This window comes from Equus asinus, chromosome 22 (assembly GCF_041296235.1).
Source record: "Equus asinus isolate D_3611 breed Donkey chromosome 22, EquAss-T2T_v2, whole genome shotgun sequence".
Classification (NCBI taxonomy): Eukaryota; Metazoa; Chordata; class Mammalia; order Perissodactyla; family Equidae; genus Equus; species Equus asinus.
In genome coordinates this window covers 64412537-64430020 of record NC_091811.1, presented here as the reverse complement: position 1 = coordinate 64430020, position 17484 = coordinate 64412537, and the positions used below count along the sequence as shown (strand labels likewise).

Here is a 17484-nt window from a genome sequence, read left to right as displayed (position 1 = left end):
GGGTGCCCAAATCAGCTGATGACGAGCATCCCTTCTCTCAGAGGGCTTTTACCCAGTTGGAGAAAGAAGACCTCCATTTACGCTGATGAAAAATTAGAGAGCTCCGCCAGGCGACGTCAGAAGCAAACGCGAAATCTGTGTGATTGGTCTTAGTAGGGTTGTAGGCTTGTTCTGCCTATTTACAAACAAATCAGTAAACTTCATCTGGTTCAAGTTTGTAGCAGAAAACAGGATGAAAACCGCGGCTTCGGGACAGTCGGTAAGGAATGGCAGCGGCGGGGGAAGGGCTGGGGCGCTGGGGAGAGCCCCATCCCAGCCCCAGCCCGGGGGGCGTGCCGGAGGGAGACTCGGGCCCGGTGTGTCGCCCCGCCCCCTGTCTCCTGGGGCCGGGGCCGGCCTGGGGGCGGGCCCCCCGGCGGCGGCGGGGCTTTGTGGCGCGCGGGTTCCAGGCGGCATGGCCCGCCCCGCGCCCGCCGGCTTCCCGGCGCGCACCAACAGCCGCCTGGACGCCTTCCTGCGCCGCCACCTGCCGCCCGCCGTCTACGACGCCGTCCGCGCCTACGAGCCGTGCGTCGTGGTGTCCGACTCGGAGAAGCACACCCTCAAGTACGTGGTGCTCAGCGACCGGCTCATCTACCTGACCGAGAACCCGCCCAAGTCCATCCGGCGGGTCGTGGCGCTGCGGGACGTCGTGGCCATCGACCTGGTGAGGAGCGCGGGCGGGCCCGCTAGAAGCCCCTTTGCGGGCCCCCCATCCCAGCCCTTCTGCGCCGGGAGTCAGGGGTCGGGGCGGAGGAGGACCGGGAGCGCCACCTTCCCCGTCCCGCCCTGGACTCCCGCGCTGACTGCCTTGAGTTCTAGCAGCCACGTAGGAAAGCTGTGGGTTGCTGTCTGCACGCGAGTGAAGGTGCCTCTCCCCTGCTCGTCGTGTGTACGGCCATCCCTCGTCCCCACAAATCGGACTACAGCTTTGAGAACGTAGCCCCCTATCAAAAGTACGCTTTAAGGTTGTTCCTTCGTTTATTAAGCACCTAGCCTGTGCCGGCCACTGTGCTAGAACCTGAGGATGCAAGAATGAACTAGGGCCCCTTCCTGGAAGCTGCTGTGGGAGTGACAGAAAGCCACCAGCGATGCGGACACATGCCATGTGATAAGTGCTATCATGTCTTGTTTACTTACCTCCAGCGCTTAGAGCGTGTTAGGTGCTCGATATGAATAAGTGAATGAATGAATGCATGCATAATTAATGAGATGTGCACAGGATGCCTAGCGATCTCAAGCGGGTCTCTTGATCCAAGCTGAGCTCAGGCCATGCTGGGAAAACTTCCTGGAAGGGGTGCCGTCAGAGCGGAGCCTGGAAGGAGATACAGTGTGGCAGCCCGGCCTCGGCCCAGTTATTATTGCTGCTACTGTATCCCTTTCCTCCAGGAGTAGATTTACTTTATAAACCAGCAACAGAGTGGAAGCAGTCTCCTCTCCGGTTACTCCTTTTCTCCCCTTGGCTCCTTTTGTCTGAGCTGCTCTGCAGGTGTCTCCTCCCTTTTTCCGCTGGGGACAGGTGTCTAGCCTCGTTTTCCTTTCCCTTGCCTGAGTCTCTGCATCCCCCAAGGGAGAGGCTGGCAAGACTCTTGATGGGGCTGTTTTGCCAAGAGACTCATATAGCTTGTTTGGAACACATCTCTAAGAAAAAAATAAAATGAAATGAAAAAATAAAAGCTTTTTTTCCTACTTACAATACTGCTGTGGTCTAAAACCACTGTGCAGATTTATTTGCTGCTTTTTTTGAGTAAAAGTTGGAGGTAAAACTGCCTTTTCCTCATTGTCAGTATTTGAATTCTCTTGAACTAAAATTTAAAGTTTTTAAAACTTCTGACCAAATGTTTTAGAAAACATTAAATGCTCAACTTTTTCTAGTGTGTGCAGCGTCAACATTTATTCTTTTGACAAAAATAAATTTTAATAAATAAATTTTTAATAAATAAATTAAATAAATTTTAATAAAAATAATTTTAGGAGATTGTTACTCTTCCCCGAAAGAGACAGTATACTCATTTCAGTAGTTTGTCTATTTCTTTTTAAGCTGTGAGAGTCTGCCAAGTATGGTAAAGCTCCCTAGGCCCCCAAGCCAAGAATCCTACACAAAGGCACCCCACTTTATTTGGTCATGCTTTATGTACAAAGTTTACCTGTCAGGCATATAGAAGCATGTGTAATGCCTAAAATGTGCTGAACAAACCTAAGATTTCAGCATTGTTGACAGAGTGACTGTCCATCTCTCACAGCATAAACTTTGGTTAAAATTGTGGTAGGCAGAATAATGGCTCCCAAAAGACATCCCTGGAACCTGTGAATATGTTACATTACATGGCCAAGGGGAGTGAAAGTTGCAGGTAGAATTAACGTTACTTGCTGATGAGCCAAGTGTAAAATAGGGAGATTATCTTGGATCATCCGGGTGGACCCACTGTAATCACAAGATCCTTAAAAGTGGGAAAGGGACAGAAGCAGAGGCAGTGGCAGAGTGATGCAGCACGAGAAAGACGCTGCTGGTTTTGACGGTGGAAGAGGATCGTGAGCCAAGGAATGTGGGCGGCCTCGAGAAGCTGGAAAAGACGAAGAAATAGCTTTTCCCCTAGAGCCTGCGGAAGGAGTGCAGTCCTGCGGACACCTTGATCTTAGCCCAACGAGACCGTGTCAGACTTCTGACGTCCAGAAGTGTCAGAGAATGCATTTGTGTTGTTTAAGGCCACCAAGTTTTGGCCGTGTGTTACAATAGCAACAGGAAATGAATACGGAAGTGTTTCCTATGATGGTGTTTTAAAATGGGTAATTGCTTAAAAAGATATTGTTTCAGTGAGAAATAAATAAAATCATGCCAAGCAAAAACGCCTTAACAATCTCTGTTTCTAAGGTTTTGTAAAACAATTCTAGAGTTATTATAGTTCAGTGGCTTGTACTAAGCTCTATAGGACCTGTGAAAAATGGGTGTCACGGAATTGCTTTACTTAGTACCAATTAATAGCCACCGATGTAGTTGACAATCATCCCTTTATGAACGCTGTGTCCTTACTTAATACCAGAATGCAGAGGATTTTCCTGATCCCTGTGTTTCATCTCGTGTAGTCGTCCTTCTAGCCACGCTAACTCAGTTGCTTCAATTACATGATCTCAGTGCCAGGCAGCTTCGTTTTTTAGAACCAGTTCAGTTCCTCCTTCCTTGAAAGATAAACTGTTTAATCTCCTTTTCTACTAGGGTGCTGTCCTCTTTCTAAAGCAAGCTCTTTAGACATCGTTTTCCCTTCTCAAAGGTTTTCTTACTTGGTTGTACAAGTTTGTCGTCTTGTTACTTAACTTTCGGTTGGCTCAGCTTCCCACGCTGCCTTTGTTCTTGCTGTCTGGTCAGTAGAGCCCTTAAGCAAACCAGTGGTTCATGCCTCTGGAGCATAGAGTCCTCCTCACTCGGGGTTCAGCCAGATTCCCCTATTTAGTTCTTGTCACATGTTGCAGCTACATTTCAGGAAATAACTGCAAACGTACAGATAAAATTCCATTCTCTCCCCTAAGGAAAAAAAAATTGAAGGTAACAGCAACAAAAAGTTAGACCAGGACCTTGGGTTGCATACAAGTGAGATTTCCCTGCCAGCAAAGAGGAGCTGAAAGTGCCCTCGGAGAGAGATCTCAGTAGGTGTTTTGTTGTGGTTCATCTCCTGCTAGAAAGTTTCTTGGTTTGGCAGAGCTTTTATAAAAGGCTGAGGTTTTCTTTAAAAGTTACTTTTGAAAGAATTCTCTAGAGATCTGCTCTTGTTGTGTGCATCAAAACACTATTCTTTAAGCTCTTCTAAGATTAAACATGTATTTTTCTAGTATGAGAACCAACTATCCAGAACGGTGCATTTCCTATGGATTCACACTCCTTCAGTGCCATCACGCCACCCACAGAGAGAAAAAACATCTGTCAACTGCCGCAGCCTTTGCCTCTCCCTCCCACCTCTCTTTGTCCTTGTCCTTCCACCACTCCCCACAGTGAGCATCTGCTCTCCAGCCATCCCAGGCTCCATGTGGCTTTTTCTTTCCTCCCAAAGCCCCAGGGCATGGTTGTATATCCCAGTTGTAAGTCCTTCTGGTTCTTCAGTGTGAGCCGCCACCACAGGATGACAGCTGACAGACAGGTGGTGTGGTTCCATGATGGGGAACTGAACCAGGGCCGCCACAGTGGTGAGAGCGCCTAACTTTAACCCTTAGGCCATCAGGGCTGGCTCTCCAGGTGGCTTCTTGAACAGGCAGCAAATGCACTTTTTACCACCTGGCTTGTTTGCTTGTGGTGTACATCTCCTCCTCCTTCAAGGTTGTTCAGGTCATAGTACTTACAATCCTCTTCCTCCTCCCTCTCCTCCTCCTCGCCTTCCTCCCTCCTCCTCTTCTTCCTCCCTCCTCCTCCTCTTCTTCCTCTCTCCTCCTCCTCCTCCCTCTCCTCCTCCTCCTCATGTTCCTCCCTCCTCCTCCTCCTCCTCATCTTCCTCCCTCCTCCTCCTCCCTCTCCTCCTCCTCCTCCCTCTCCTCCTCCTCCTCCCTCTCCTTCTCCTCCTCCCTCTCCTCCTCCTCCTCATCTTCCTCTCTCCTCCTCCTCCCTCTCCTCCTCCTCCTCCCCTTCCTTGTCCTTCTTCTCCTTTTGCTCTTTCTCCTCCTCTTCCTTCTTCTCTTCCCTCTCCTCCTCCTCCTCCTCCTTTTAAACATGCAGGAAACATTTTTAGCTGGGACAGCAGCAGGCCGCAGGCTGTGCTGAAGGAGCCACTGTGGTTTGCCAACTGACCTCTGCTTTCTCCCTTCCACATCCACATCCTACACATTTTCTGGGCCAAGCCCAAGTCGTTTTTTCTCCGAATTGCTTTTCCTTGACTGAGCCCACGAGGGCAGGTCTTTTGGTCTCTTTTGTTCATTGCCCTATCTCCCATTCCTAGAACACTGCCTGGCACAGATGAGATAGTCAATCAATAATTGTTAAATAGTCAACATAACCTGTCTCTTCTGTTTCGGAATTTATCATTATCTGTAATACACCTTTCGGCATTTTTCTTCAGCCTTTCTTTCTCCCTGCATAGACTTGGTCAAGCTGTGTAACGTCTGCTCTGTGCCTGCATTTCCTCATCTGTAAAATGGAGATAACAGCGCCTTCCTTACAGAGTTGTGAGGAGGAGTCAATTCATTAATAAATGTAGTGCACTTAAAATAGCACTTGGCACCTGGTGAGAGCTACAGACGCGGTAGTTAGGAACAACCTTTGTTCACATACATTAAGCCAATTAAGGCCCACGGTGACTCTGTAAGATAGAAATTATTATCCCCTCTTTTAAAATTAGGACACCTGGCTTCAGGAGATTTAGTAAATTTGGAAAGAAAATAACTATTTTTTGAGTGCTGATTATGTATTTGGTGTTTTAAAATACGTTATCTCATTGATTCTTGTTGAAAATCTGCTCAGCAGGTATGTCAAGTTTAAGATGTTCAAAAACAGAATTGCTGATTTCCACCCTCAAACTGTTCCTCCTTTAGTTTTCCCTATTCTAGGAAACGGCAGCATCTTCCATCATCCCTACTTCTCATTCTCTCACTCCCCACGTCCAACATATCGGTATGTCCTCTTGACTTGTGTAGGGGGGAAGAAGTTTTCCTTGACCCTCTTAGGGTCGCTGGTGGGGTCTGAAAATTAAACTGACAAAGACAGACTAACAGGAGAAAAGCACACAGATTTATTTAATTTAAATTTTACATGACAAGGGAGCCTTCCTAAGGAAATGAAAGCCTGAAGAAACAGTTAACCTGTGCGTTTTTCACTGGGGTTGATGAACACTGCAGAGTCATGGAAAAATGCGATAGGACAAAACGGGGTGTGAGCTGGCGGTTATACTGGGGAACGTAGCAGGGCCTGTTTGTCCAGATTCCTCTCGGCATCCTGGTCTTGGAGACAAGGTGCTCCTTTCCTCTGGGTATGGGGAGGGCGCCTCTCCCAGGAGGCCTTATGACCTTCTTCAGGGAGGAGGTGGGGAGCTTCAAAGAGACTCTCCTGATTGGCCATTTTCTCAGATTCCTTCAGCTCAAAATATTCATTATGTAAAGATGCCATATTTTGGGGTAGCAAGTTCTGAACCTTGTCACTTGTCTTCCAAAATGTATCCAACTGTGACTTTTCTTACCCCTTTTTCTGGTGCCACTTGTCCAGTCCCTATATTGAAACTCCCTCCAAACTGATTCCTCTCCACATAGCAGTTGGGATGGTCTTTTTAAACATAAATTATAAATTAAATTATATCACCTGTCTGTTTCAAAATCTCAATGAGCTTGCCAACTCTTTGTTGCCTACGAGAGCCTCCATGATTTGATCCCCTCATCTCTGACTCATCTCCTAGTGCTCTTCCCTGAGCTCTTTATGCTTTTCTTTCATACCTCAGGGCCTTTGCACTTGCCATCCTGTCTGGAACACTCTTCCTCCAAATCCTCAGAGGGTTGATTCCTTCCTGTCAGTTGTGTTTCCAAATTCAGTGTCACCTCCCCAGGGATGCCTTCTGTGATCACCCAATCTAAAATACCATTCCCCCATCACACTTATTGTATCTTTTTGTTTTTTCTGTCTGCCTTCCAAAAGTTTTTTTTAAAATTTTTTTATTGAGGTCATAATGGTTTATAACATTGTGAAATTTCAGGTGTACATTATTTATCAGTTTCTGTATAGACTGCATCGTGCTCACTACCAATAGTCTAATTTTTATCTGTCACCATATAATGTGCCCCTTAACCCCATTAGCCCACCCCCTAACCCCTTTCTCCTCTGGTAACACTAGTCTGTTCTCTTTGTCTATATGTTTATCTTCCACATATGAGTGAAACCATGCAGTTTTTGTCTTTCTCTATCTGGCTTATTTTGCTTAACATAATACCCTCAGGGTCCATCCGTTTTGTTGCAAATGGGATGATTTTTCCTTTTTTATGGCTGAGTAGTATTCCATTAGATATATATATATATATATATATATATATATATATATATATATATATATATATACACACCACATCTTTTTTATCCATTCATCAGTCGATGGGCACTTGGGTTGCTTCCATGTCTTGGTTATTGTGAATTATGCTGCAGTGAACACAGGGGTGCATAAGTCTCTTTGAATTGTTGATTTCAGGTTCTTTGGATAAATACTCAGTAGCGGGATGGCTGGACCGTATGGTATTTCTATTTTTAATTTTTTGAGAATTCTCCATACTGTTCTCCATAGTGGCCACATCTGTTTACTTTAAAGCACTTATCACTAGCTGCATTATAAGATTAACTTCTTTAATGATTTATTATTATCTATCTCCCATAGTAAATGTAAGCTTCATGGGAGCAGAATCTGCTTGTTCATCCCATGTCACTGTGTGTTATATTCCCTCACACATAGTAGATGGTCAATAACTATTTGTGATTTGGAAGAATGAATAGTGAATGAATGGATGCTCAGATCCATCATACAATTTGTCTCTTACAAAGAGAGACCAGGGGCTGGCCCTGTGGCCTAGTGGTTAAGTTCAGCGCATTCTGCTTCAGTGGCCCAGGTTCAGTTCCCAGGCACAGACATATACCGCTTGTTGGTGGCCATGCTGTGGCGGTGAGGCACATACAAAATAGAAGAAGACTGGCACAGATGTTAGCTCAGGGCCAATCTTCCTGACCAAAAAAAAAAAAAAAAAAAAGAATGGGAGACCATATTTCATTATTTCCAAGTATTGAGGGACCCCAGAGACTGACAACACATCACACTGTCCAGAGTGACACAGCTAGTTAGTGGCAGAGTCAGAGTCAATTCTCACAGGTCTCCTGACACCCATGTTCATCTCTCTTCATGCTTCTTTTGTGTTTGTAGGAGATGATCGCTGTGTTGTTTATCCATGTCATGCATTTTGTGAGGTAGTAAGAGTTACGTAAGATGAGACTGTATTATGGATGCTTCTTCTCTTTAGCTTTTTTTCTCTATTTTGACTCACTTGTAGCATTTCAAAGCTCTCCCTGTGGGAGTCAGAAAGAGGTGTAAGCTCTTATCAGTTGTTTTGGCTTCTTCTGGGTAGTTTGTGTAGAATGGTTTAGGTGTTGCATTCGAGTCTTGGGAAGCTCCGCGTGGGCAGCAGTTTGTTGGTTTGATTCCTGCTGTATCGCCAGTGTTGGTCAGGATAGCCTAGGTTAAGCTGCACTGACAAACATCCCCGAAGCCTGAGTGCTTTCACACAGCATGGTGTCCGTGTCTCCTTCAAGCCATTTGTCCATCGTGGATTAGAAGTCCATCTGTGCTGCTTAGTCACAAGACGTGACACTTAGTCACACCTCGTGTCCCAGGTTCCATCTCAGCACGTGTTCATTTAACCACCGTGGCAGGGGAAGGTAACTCAGCAGACTTCGTACTGGGTTGTAAGCTTCTACCCAGAGGTGACACATGTCACTCCTTCTCCCATTTCGTTAGCCAGAGTCAGGCACGTGGCCTCACCTCGCTTAAAAGGGGCAGGAAAAGGTGATCCTGCCATGTGTGCATTCCATGTGTCTGGAAGAGAGAACAGGAATATTTGAACAGCTCTAAGGCCTACCTGCAGTTGCTGACGTTTCCCTGAGTGCTTACTATGTCCCACCCAGCTGATGTGCTCAGTGCGTCACTTGGAACGTCTTTATCCTTCTAACAACCCCAGATAATATTGTAGCTCAGGTTTACAGATAAGGAACTTGAAGTACAGAGAATTTAAGCAGTTTGTTCAAGGTCATCCACTAAGTGGCAGAAACAGAATTTGAACCCAGCTAGTCAGTGCTCTTGACCTCTAGGCTGTAGCTGCCTCGGTACATTGTGGGTCATTAAGAAAAAAAAGAAGAAGGAGTTTCGTTGACTGCATCCCCAGAAGGCTCTAAACTCTCTGAAAACAGAAACGCCATCTTACGTTTTGTGTGTTTCAATTGGGTGTTTTGCAGTCGGAACTCAAAAATATCCATGATGAATTGAACTGAATAAATTAGAAACTAGATAATTAACTGCTGAAAGCTTAGGGCTCTTTTTTTCTGTGAAATTAAAAGCTGATAGAAGAAATCTGAATCAAGACTATGAAATCAAGACTAAGTATAAGGTAAGTAGGGGATTGTTCACAAAATATTGGAAAACAAGAAATAAGGGCTACTCCCTTGCGTTTTGAAAGTAGTATTTTAGTATAAGTAAGACAAATCAGTACCAGTTGCAAATATAAATATAGTCAAAATGATATAGATACATTCATAAATGATATATTACGCTTAGAAATTTAGTCAAAGAAGCTAGGGATATTTCCAGATAAAGCCTTATTCATTTGAGATAATAATGAAACAGAGCATTCACTTCTTTCCCAAAATGCCCCTTGCTACCACCATCAGAAACAAATGCTAGACTGAGTGGACCATAAATCTGGCTCAGTGTTGCATTACTGAGGTTCTCATGAACCACCACAGGTCATTAATTGTAACAGTATCTATTCAGTATGTACTGTGTGGAACCTTGTGCCAAACTCTTTAAATGAGTTATCTCAGTTAATCTTAATGATTCTGTAAGGAAAGGGATGTTATCTCTCTTTTACAGATGAGAAAACTGAGGCAGAGTAAGGGTCAATCCTTGCATAGGGTCACATACTCAGAAAACGTTTGAGCTGGAATGTAAACTCAGGTCTTTTGACCTCGGAGCCAGCATTCTTTAACCACTTTGACATAGTAAACAACTGGCCTTCTGCAGATTCATGCTATTTCTTGAGCAGCTTTTAGGTTTTGCAATAGGGACAACACAGATGCCTCAGTATGCAAATTACCTGGTTCCTGCGCATTGGTTGTCAGGAAGGAGGGGATGAAGTTATAAACAAAACACATTTTTCGTTCTTCCAGGCCACCTCTCTGTATTCAAGATTGTAGTCCTTCAAAGCTGAGACTGGTGTCATTGCTGTTGCCGCTGAGGTTCAGGGACAGGGTTGGCTCAAAAGACCCAGTGGGGTGTAGCATCCTTTTCACAGGGCCAAGAAAAGAAAGCTTTCTTTCTCTTTTTGTCTTTTTAGTCTTTGGCCCTGAGGCAATGATTTTTCAAGCCTAGCACTGAAATAGTCCAGGGAGCCTGTGCCCAGTTCTCCAAACTGGGAATTCCTTGTGGGATATGTGGGTGGATCACTCATGCCAGCAATATTCACGGATTCCAAAAATAGCTCATCTACTCAGACTTCCTTAGGGATCGGTACATTAAAGCCCAGGTAGAGTATAATGGAAAAAAAGCACCTGGTGGAGATTGCAATGAGTTTTTTAATTATGACAGTGGAAGGACTTGCCAAATGCTGAAGGTAAAAATAGCTTCTACTTAGGAGTAAGCTTATGTGCAGTGTGACACAGGTGATTGCTAATGTGGTTAAATTTGAGGGAAATCCATTCAAGATCTCTCCATATACCGACTGGCCACTTCATCTATAGCTTGAATCCTTTGGGTTTACCTTTGGTCCTCCTTCAGGATCTCTCTGCAATACTCTTGGAACAGGTAATTCATTAAATTGCAACTTGAGTGAATTAATGTATTACTTGCTCTCCTCCTTTTCTCGGAGACTGTAGGGGTAGAGCTTGTGAGGCAGAGGTAGATAGGTCTGGCGAGGACCATGGAAGTTGAAAGGTGTGTCACAATTTAGCTCTTTTGGGGCCTTCCTTCCACTACCTAATGTCCCATTAAGAAAAATGATCTCCTGACTGTGGCCAGCACATGATGTCTGCCTTAGCTTTTCCCTTTCCCCTGGTTTATATTCTTCTTCTTTCTACACCGTGCAGTTCTGTTGAATGGATGTTAGATTCTACATGAAGCACTCTACCAATGGTTTGAATTACCGGCAACTACAAATATATAAATGAATGAAAAATGGTACCTGCTTCTGAGTAACTCATAACTGAGAGAGGAAGGCAAGCAGATGGGAAGGAAGAAAAACACTTATAAGCACGTAATGATAATGAGATGTGAAAAAATAGATATAATAAACAGAATATTCTGGGGACCCAGAAGAAGAAGTGAAGAATTCTGTGGGAGGGATAAATGGGTAAGGGTTCACTGAGGAAATAACTTTTGAGCTTGGTCTTGAGGGAAGGACAGAAATTTCTAGGCAGAACAAAAGGGCAAGTGTATTCCTAAAGGACAGACTAACATGTGCTTGATCAGCTTTCTACAGACGTATTTGTCTAAACCCAAATCAGCGGAACCAAGTGGAGCCCTGTTTCAGTGAAGGCCACCTAGCTTTTCTGTTTCTAGCTGTCTTTTGCAGATAGATAATTGATTCAAATTAGGACCTGATCAGGAGTCACACACTGCATTTGGCTGTCAGCCCTCTCTTTTGGTAACTTTTTCTTGTGGAACGTTTCAAGCGTAAACAAACTAGAATGACGAGTAGTATGACTCGCCAAATGCCCATCCCCAACTACAGTAATTATCAACATCTAGCTGGTCAGGTCTTATCTGTACTCCATCCAAATTCCCCCTGGAGAATTATTCTAAAGCAAGTCTCAAACATCATGTTATTTCATCCATAGATACTTCAGTATATATCTCTCAGAAATAAGGATTCTTTTAAAAAAGTAACCATAATGCCATTATCACACTTTAAAAATTAACAGTAATTCCTTGGTAACATCAAATATTCAGTCAATGTCCAAATTTCCCCTCTTTTTCAAAAATGTCTTTTTACAGTGGGTTTGTTTGAATTAGGGTCCAGACGCATCGTATTTGGTTTGTAACAGTTCTGCCTTCCTCTTTCATCTTTTCTGTCGCTTACCTGCTGGAGAAATCAGGTCCCTCGTTGTGGAGAATTTCCCGCATTCTGGACCTGCTGATTGTGTCTCTGTGGAGTCCTTTATCATGTACCTCTGTCCCCTGTATTTCCTGTACGCTGGGATGGCAGGCTGCAGGCTCAGGTCTTTGCCCAGCCTGCTCACACTTGGCGCTGTGTGCTTCCTGTTACAGCTCATCGGCGGTGACCCACCATCTATCTTCTGCCTCTGTTTGGGATGGTCAGGCAGACCTGGGGGTGCTTGTGTCTCCAGATCCCTTTTTAAACTAAGACTATCACAGCTCTCCCCGCCTTCTTTCTGTATGATTTGTTGAAGATACGGCCCCAGTTTTTTGTGGAATGTCTGTTTGGATTTGCTGATTGTTTCTTCCTGGCGCTGTTTGACTTGACAATGCATCTTTTAATCAGATCTTATCATAACCAAGTTCTTCTTTGTTTGGCATCACTTCTTAAACAGGGAAACTGCCAACTTTGTAAACTAAAACAAGCAAACAAAACCCCAACTTCCCTGCTGGATAATGGAATAGGCCAGGTGGTAAAGGAAGGGATCAGAGCGGTTCTAATAATAATCTCTCAAACTCATATTTTCTAAATGGGAAAAACTTGACGTCATGAAAGTCAGGTTTCATCATGCCCTCATTAATGCTTCATTTAAAATTTTCTGGAACAAGGGAGGTGATTGAATGAGTAAATGTTTATGCTAAGGTCATTTGGTGTATCTGTGACTCAAACTCCAGTACCTTTTAATCTTTTTTTCATATGTTTCTGGATTTGGTTTGCAAGCATTTGTTGAGAAATTTTACATTTATATTCACAAGAAATATTGGTCTGTAGTTTGCTTTTCTTGTGATGTCTTTGTCTGGTTTTGGTATCAGGATAATATGGGAAGTGTTCCCTCTCTTCTACTTTTTGGAAGAGTTTGCAAAGGATTAGTGTTAATTCCTTAGACATTTTGTGGAATTCACCAGTGAAGCCATCTGGTCCTACACCTGTCTTTGTGGGAGGCTTTTTAGTTACTTATTCAATCTTTCTTACAGGTCTATTCATATTGCTGTTATAGCTCTATTCATATTTTCTATTTCTCTTGAGTTAGTTTTGGTAGTTCATGTATTTTTAGGAATTTGTCCACTTTGTCCAGGCAATTTTATTTGTAATATACAATTGTTTATAGTATTCCCTTATACTCCTTTTTATTTTTATAAGGTTGGTAGTAATGTTCCCTCTTTTATTCCTGATTTTAGCAATTTGAGTCTTCTTTCTTTTTTCTTGGTCAATCTTCCTAAAGGATTGTCAATTATGTTGATCTTTTCAAAGAATCAACTTTTGATTTTATTGATTTCTTTTATTGTTTTTCTATTCCCTATTTCATTAATTTCTGCTCTAATCTTTATGTGGGACATTGAAGTCTCCAACTAGTATTGTTTGTTTGTTATTCTTCTCTCCAAAACCCCCCAGTACATAGTTGTATATTCTAGCTGTGAGTGCCTCTCACTGTGCTATGTGGGATGCCACCTCAGCATGGCCTGATGAGCGGTGCCATGTCCGCGCCCAGGATCCGAACCGGCGAAACCTTGGGCCGCCGATGCGGAGTGTGTGAACTTAACCACTCGGCCATGAGGCCGGCCCCAGCCAACTATTATTGTTGAATTTATTTGCTCCTTCAGTTCTTTCAGTTTTTGCTTCATGTATTTTTGGGTTCTCTTGTTAGGTGCATATATGCTTATAACTGTTATATCTTCTGGATGGACTGACCCTTTATCATTGTAAATTGTCCTTTTGTCTCCAGTAAAATTTTTTGCATTACAGTCTTATTTTGTCTCCTAATAGTACAGCCACTTCAGCTCTCTTTTGGTTACTGTTTGCATGGTGTATCTTTTCTATCATTTTACTTTCAACTTATTTGTGTCTTTGAATCTGAAGTGTATCTCCTGTAGATAGTATGGAATTAAGTCATTTTTTTAAAGATTTTATTATGTTTATTATTTTTTAATTTTTTCAATCCATTCTTTCAATCCCTAACTTTTAATTGGATTGTTTAGTCCTTTTAAAGTTATTATAATTACTGATAAGGTAAGGTTTACACCTGTCATTTTGCTATTTGTTTTCTGTATATGCTTTGTCTTTTTTTAAATTTCTCTATTCCTCCTTTACTGCCTTCTTTTGTGTTAAATAGATATTTCCTAGTGTATGATTGTAATTCTCTTGTCATTTTTTTTACTATTTTTTTGGAGTTTTTAAATTAGCGTTTGCCCTGGAGATTAGACTTAACATTCTAATTTATAACAATCTAGTTCAAATTATTACCAACTTAATTTCAATAGTATACAAAAATTTTGTTTCAGTATAGCTCCATTCCCTCCCCACCTTTGTGCTATTACTGTCATACAAATTACATTTTATACATTATATGCCCATCAACACAGATTTACAAATATTGCTGTATACAGGTGTCTTTTAAATTAAAGAGGAGAAAAAAAGCGTTACAAAAAAATACAGTTAACTTTTATTTTTACCTGGGTAGTTATCTTTACCAGTGCTCTTTATTTCTTTATGTGGATGCAAGTTACTGTCTAGTGTACTTTCATTTCAGCCTGAAGGACTCTGTTTAGTATTTCTTGTAGGTCTGCTAGTACCACTGCCTTTTACAAAGTATAGATTCTTTAAAATATAGATACTGAATTCTTCATAAGGATTGTTCTTAACAAAATGCATAGGTAAATTACATGTTTACATAAATTAACTCTTCTCCTCCAGAACAGAACTTTGCAGATGCTCTTTGCCTGCATCTCTGCAAAGAAGTCCATCTGGTTCTTCCTGATCATGTAAATACATTTCCTGAAATACAGCCATTAGCAAAGTTAAGTTTTAATATTGTAAAGTTATAATATAGTCTTGTATTTAAAACTAGATATATATTTTTCAAGCTGAAGGAGACCTTAAACCAATTCCACATTGCTCATTTTACATATGAGGAAATGAGAGCCAAAAGAGACTAACTCGACCAAAGTCACACTGCCAGTTAATAGTGGAGACCAGACTAGAAATTGGATTTCCTGACTACCATTTCATAGTATGTCCCCAACATTCCAAATTTCTGTCAAGATATTGACTATGATTACCTAGTTGATCATGATGTACTTTTTTTTTTTTTTGCTGAGGAAGATCTTCCGTGAGCTAACATCTACTGCCAATCTTCCTCTTTCTATATGTGAGTCACCACCACAGCATGTCCACTGATGGAACCAAACCCAGTCTGCAGAAGTGGAGCTCACCAAACTTAACCATGAGGCCACAGGGGCTGGCCCATGATCTGCTTAATAATCAGGGCACAAAACAATGAATTTTTCCATAACAATTTAATTAGAATAATTTATACTAGTTATTTAGGTTGCTTTCTGCTTGATGACTTTCCTTTAGCAGACTTTATTACCTTCCACTCAGAAATCTGATTTCCAAGTGATTTTAATCCTGATCTTTGTATGTTATTTTAAGTTCATGTTTTTAGGATTTTTTAGTCTGAGGTACTCTTTCATGTTTCAATCCCTCTTTGATGTCAAGCCTTTGATAGGAACTCTGTAGGTGGACAGTTCATGAGAAAGCAGAGGAAATAGCACAAAATGGGTCAATTCAGTAATTAGGAAATTTGGAATTTTTGAGGTTTATGTGACATTTGTTATCATGGTAAACACGTTTGTATAGTAGAGTCTTTCTTCTCAAACATTGTCTCACAGTGAGTATACAGAAACCTGCCTCATCGTAACATTGTCCTGCCTCATAATAGAAGCAATTTTGTTGTTAGATCGCAGTGTGTATGTTAGTTTCTTGGTACACGTTTTGTTTTATACTTTGTCATTTTGTATAAGTTAAGAGCACAGTCTTCATTTTGAATCTCGGTCTGCCACTTACTGGCAGGGGAACTCTGGGCAGATCACTTAACTCTCTGAGCCCCAGGTTCCTTGTATTCCTTGCGAAGTGGGAATGGTTTTACACACACGTGGGGTGGTACAAAGATTCAGTGAGCTAATACCTATCAAGCACTTAAAAGAACATGCAGTAAGTGCTCAATAAATGTTAGCTTTTATTATATTCTATCTGACACTGTTTGAACTTTCAATTTCTTCCTTTTCCTGGTCTTCACATTGGAGAGAATCTGGCCACAAGGATCATAATCCTTATGAGTCCTTTGAAGAGGAAGGATGGGAAGGTGGGCTGGCCTCTCTCTGACTTACGGCCTGGGAAGAGGCAAGGACGTGCAGTCCCCAAAGGAGGCAGAACCGGTGGTCTAGGCAGCCAGTGGCCTTATGCCTGGGCATGGTTGTCCTCCTGTGTAGGGGGTCCCCAGGACCATGCTCATGTTTGCTTGATGATTCGCTAGAAGGAATCACGGGACTCAGAAATGGTTTATTACAGTGAGAGGATACAGAGTAAAGTCAGCAAAGGGAAAAGGTGCATGCGATGAAGTCCAGGAGAAACCAGGTGCAAGCCTGCAGGTGTCCTCTCCCAGTGGACTGGCATGGATGTGCTTAATTCTCCCAGCAATGTCGACAACCCGTGGACAGTATTACCAATAAGGGAAGCTCACCTGAGCCTTGGTGTCCAGAGTTTTTATTTGGGGTCAGTCACATAGGCATGCAGGGCCTGCATGAATGACCTCAGCTATGCAGACTCCACCCTCCTTCCACCTCCTCATCCCCACCCCTAGCAAAAACAGGTGTTCACTGTAAATTACACTGTCACAATAAACTTGTCTGATCAAACTGGTCCAGCATGGCCCAAGATCTCAGGCATACAGAACTCCTCTTATCAGGCAGAATATTCCACGGCTCTGAGGTTGTTTTCCAGGATCAGGCCAAGGGCCAGTCCTGAAGGTAAGCCTTTCTTTGGAAGTGCAAGGTCTGAGCAACCAGGCCTGTTGAGTTAACCCTTTCCTGCACCTCTGCCTGCTCTTTTAACTTCACAGATTGAGAAAAGGTGCACCTGACTGGTGAGCCTGCATGGCTTCTGGTTTTTTTCCTTCACACAGGTAACAAACTTTTTAAAGATTTTCCCCAAAGCCCAAATTTTGCTGGGAGAATAGCAGTTGGTCAGTCACATGGCTCCAAACCACCAGTGATGGGGGTTATATAGCAGGCACCTTTCTCAGAGGCAAAGAAAGTCAGGTCACATACTGGAAAGTGCTACAACTTATGAGTGGTCGTAGCGTTTTTATAGTATTGACTGGGAGGGAGGACTTAGGACGCCATCTGCAATAACTCCCACTTGCCAGCCTCAGTTTCTAATGAGACAAGACTGCTAAAGTTACCATTTATATTAGTGGAGAACTGTCAGCTCAGCACTGGGTTGATAATAATCTCATGCGGTTATATTTGAAAGAGGTGATTTATCAAATACATACAAATAGTGTGATTTAATTGTTATATAAGGGTTTTCATTCAGCAAGCCATAGAAAAAAATTGGTCACGTGTCCTGATTTGGCGTTCTAAAATTATTTTCGTGTGGATATTCTGCAGATATTATTACCTGTGCTAGAGGTTGTCGGGATAAAAGCACTATTTTCCACTTTGATAAATAGTCCTAAAAACATAAATCCAATGCTATAGGAAACAATGAATAATCTTACCTTTTTTTCAACCTAAATAAGCA

At 42.6% G+C, this 17484-nt stretch overlaps 1 protein-coding gene across 2 annotated transcripts in view; it reads left to right on the top strand.

The window, feature by feature from the left end:
* Positions 1-96: 96 nt before the first annotated feature.
* C22H12orf56 (chromosome 22 C12orf56 homolog) overlaps positions 97-17484 on the top strand; it is a 74746-nt gene continuing 57358 nt past the window's right edge. For both annotated transcript variants that reach the window (XM_014830645.3, XM_070494912.1), the window contains exon 1: positions 97-706. In XM_014830645.3, the coding sequence (XP_014686131.3) occupies positions 233-706 (474 nt within the window). In that variant the 5' untranslated portion in view covers positions 97-232. The remainder of the gene's footprint in view (positions 707-17484) is intronic.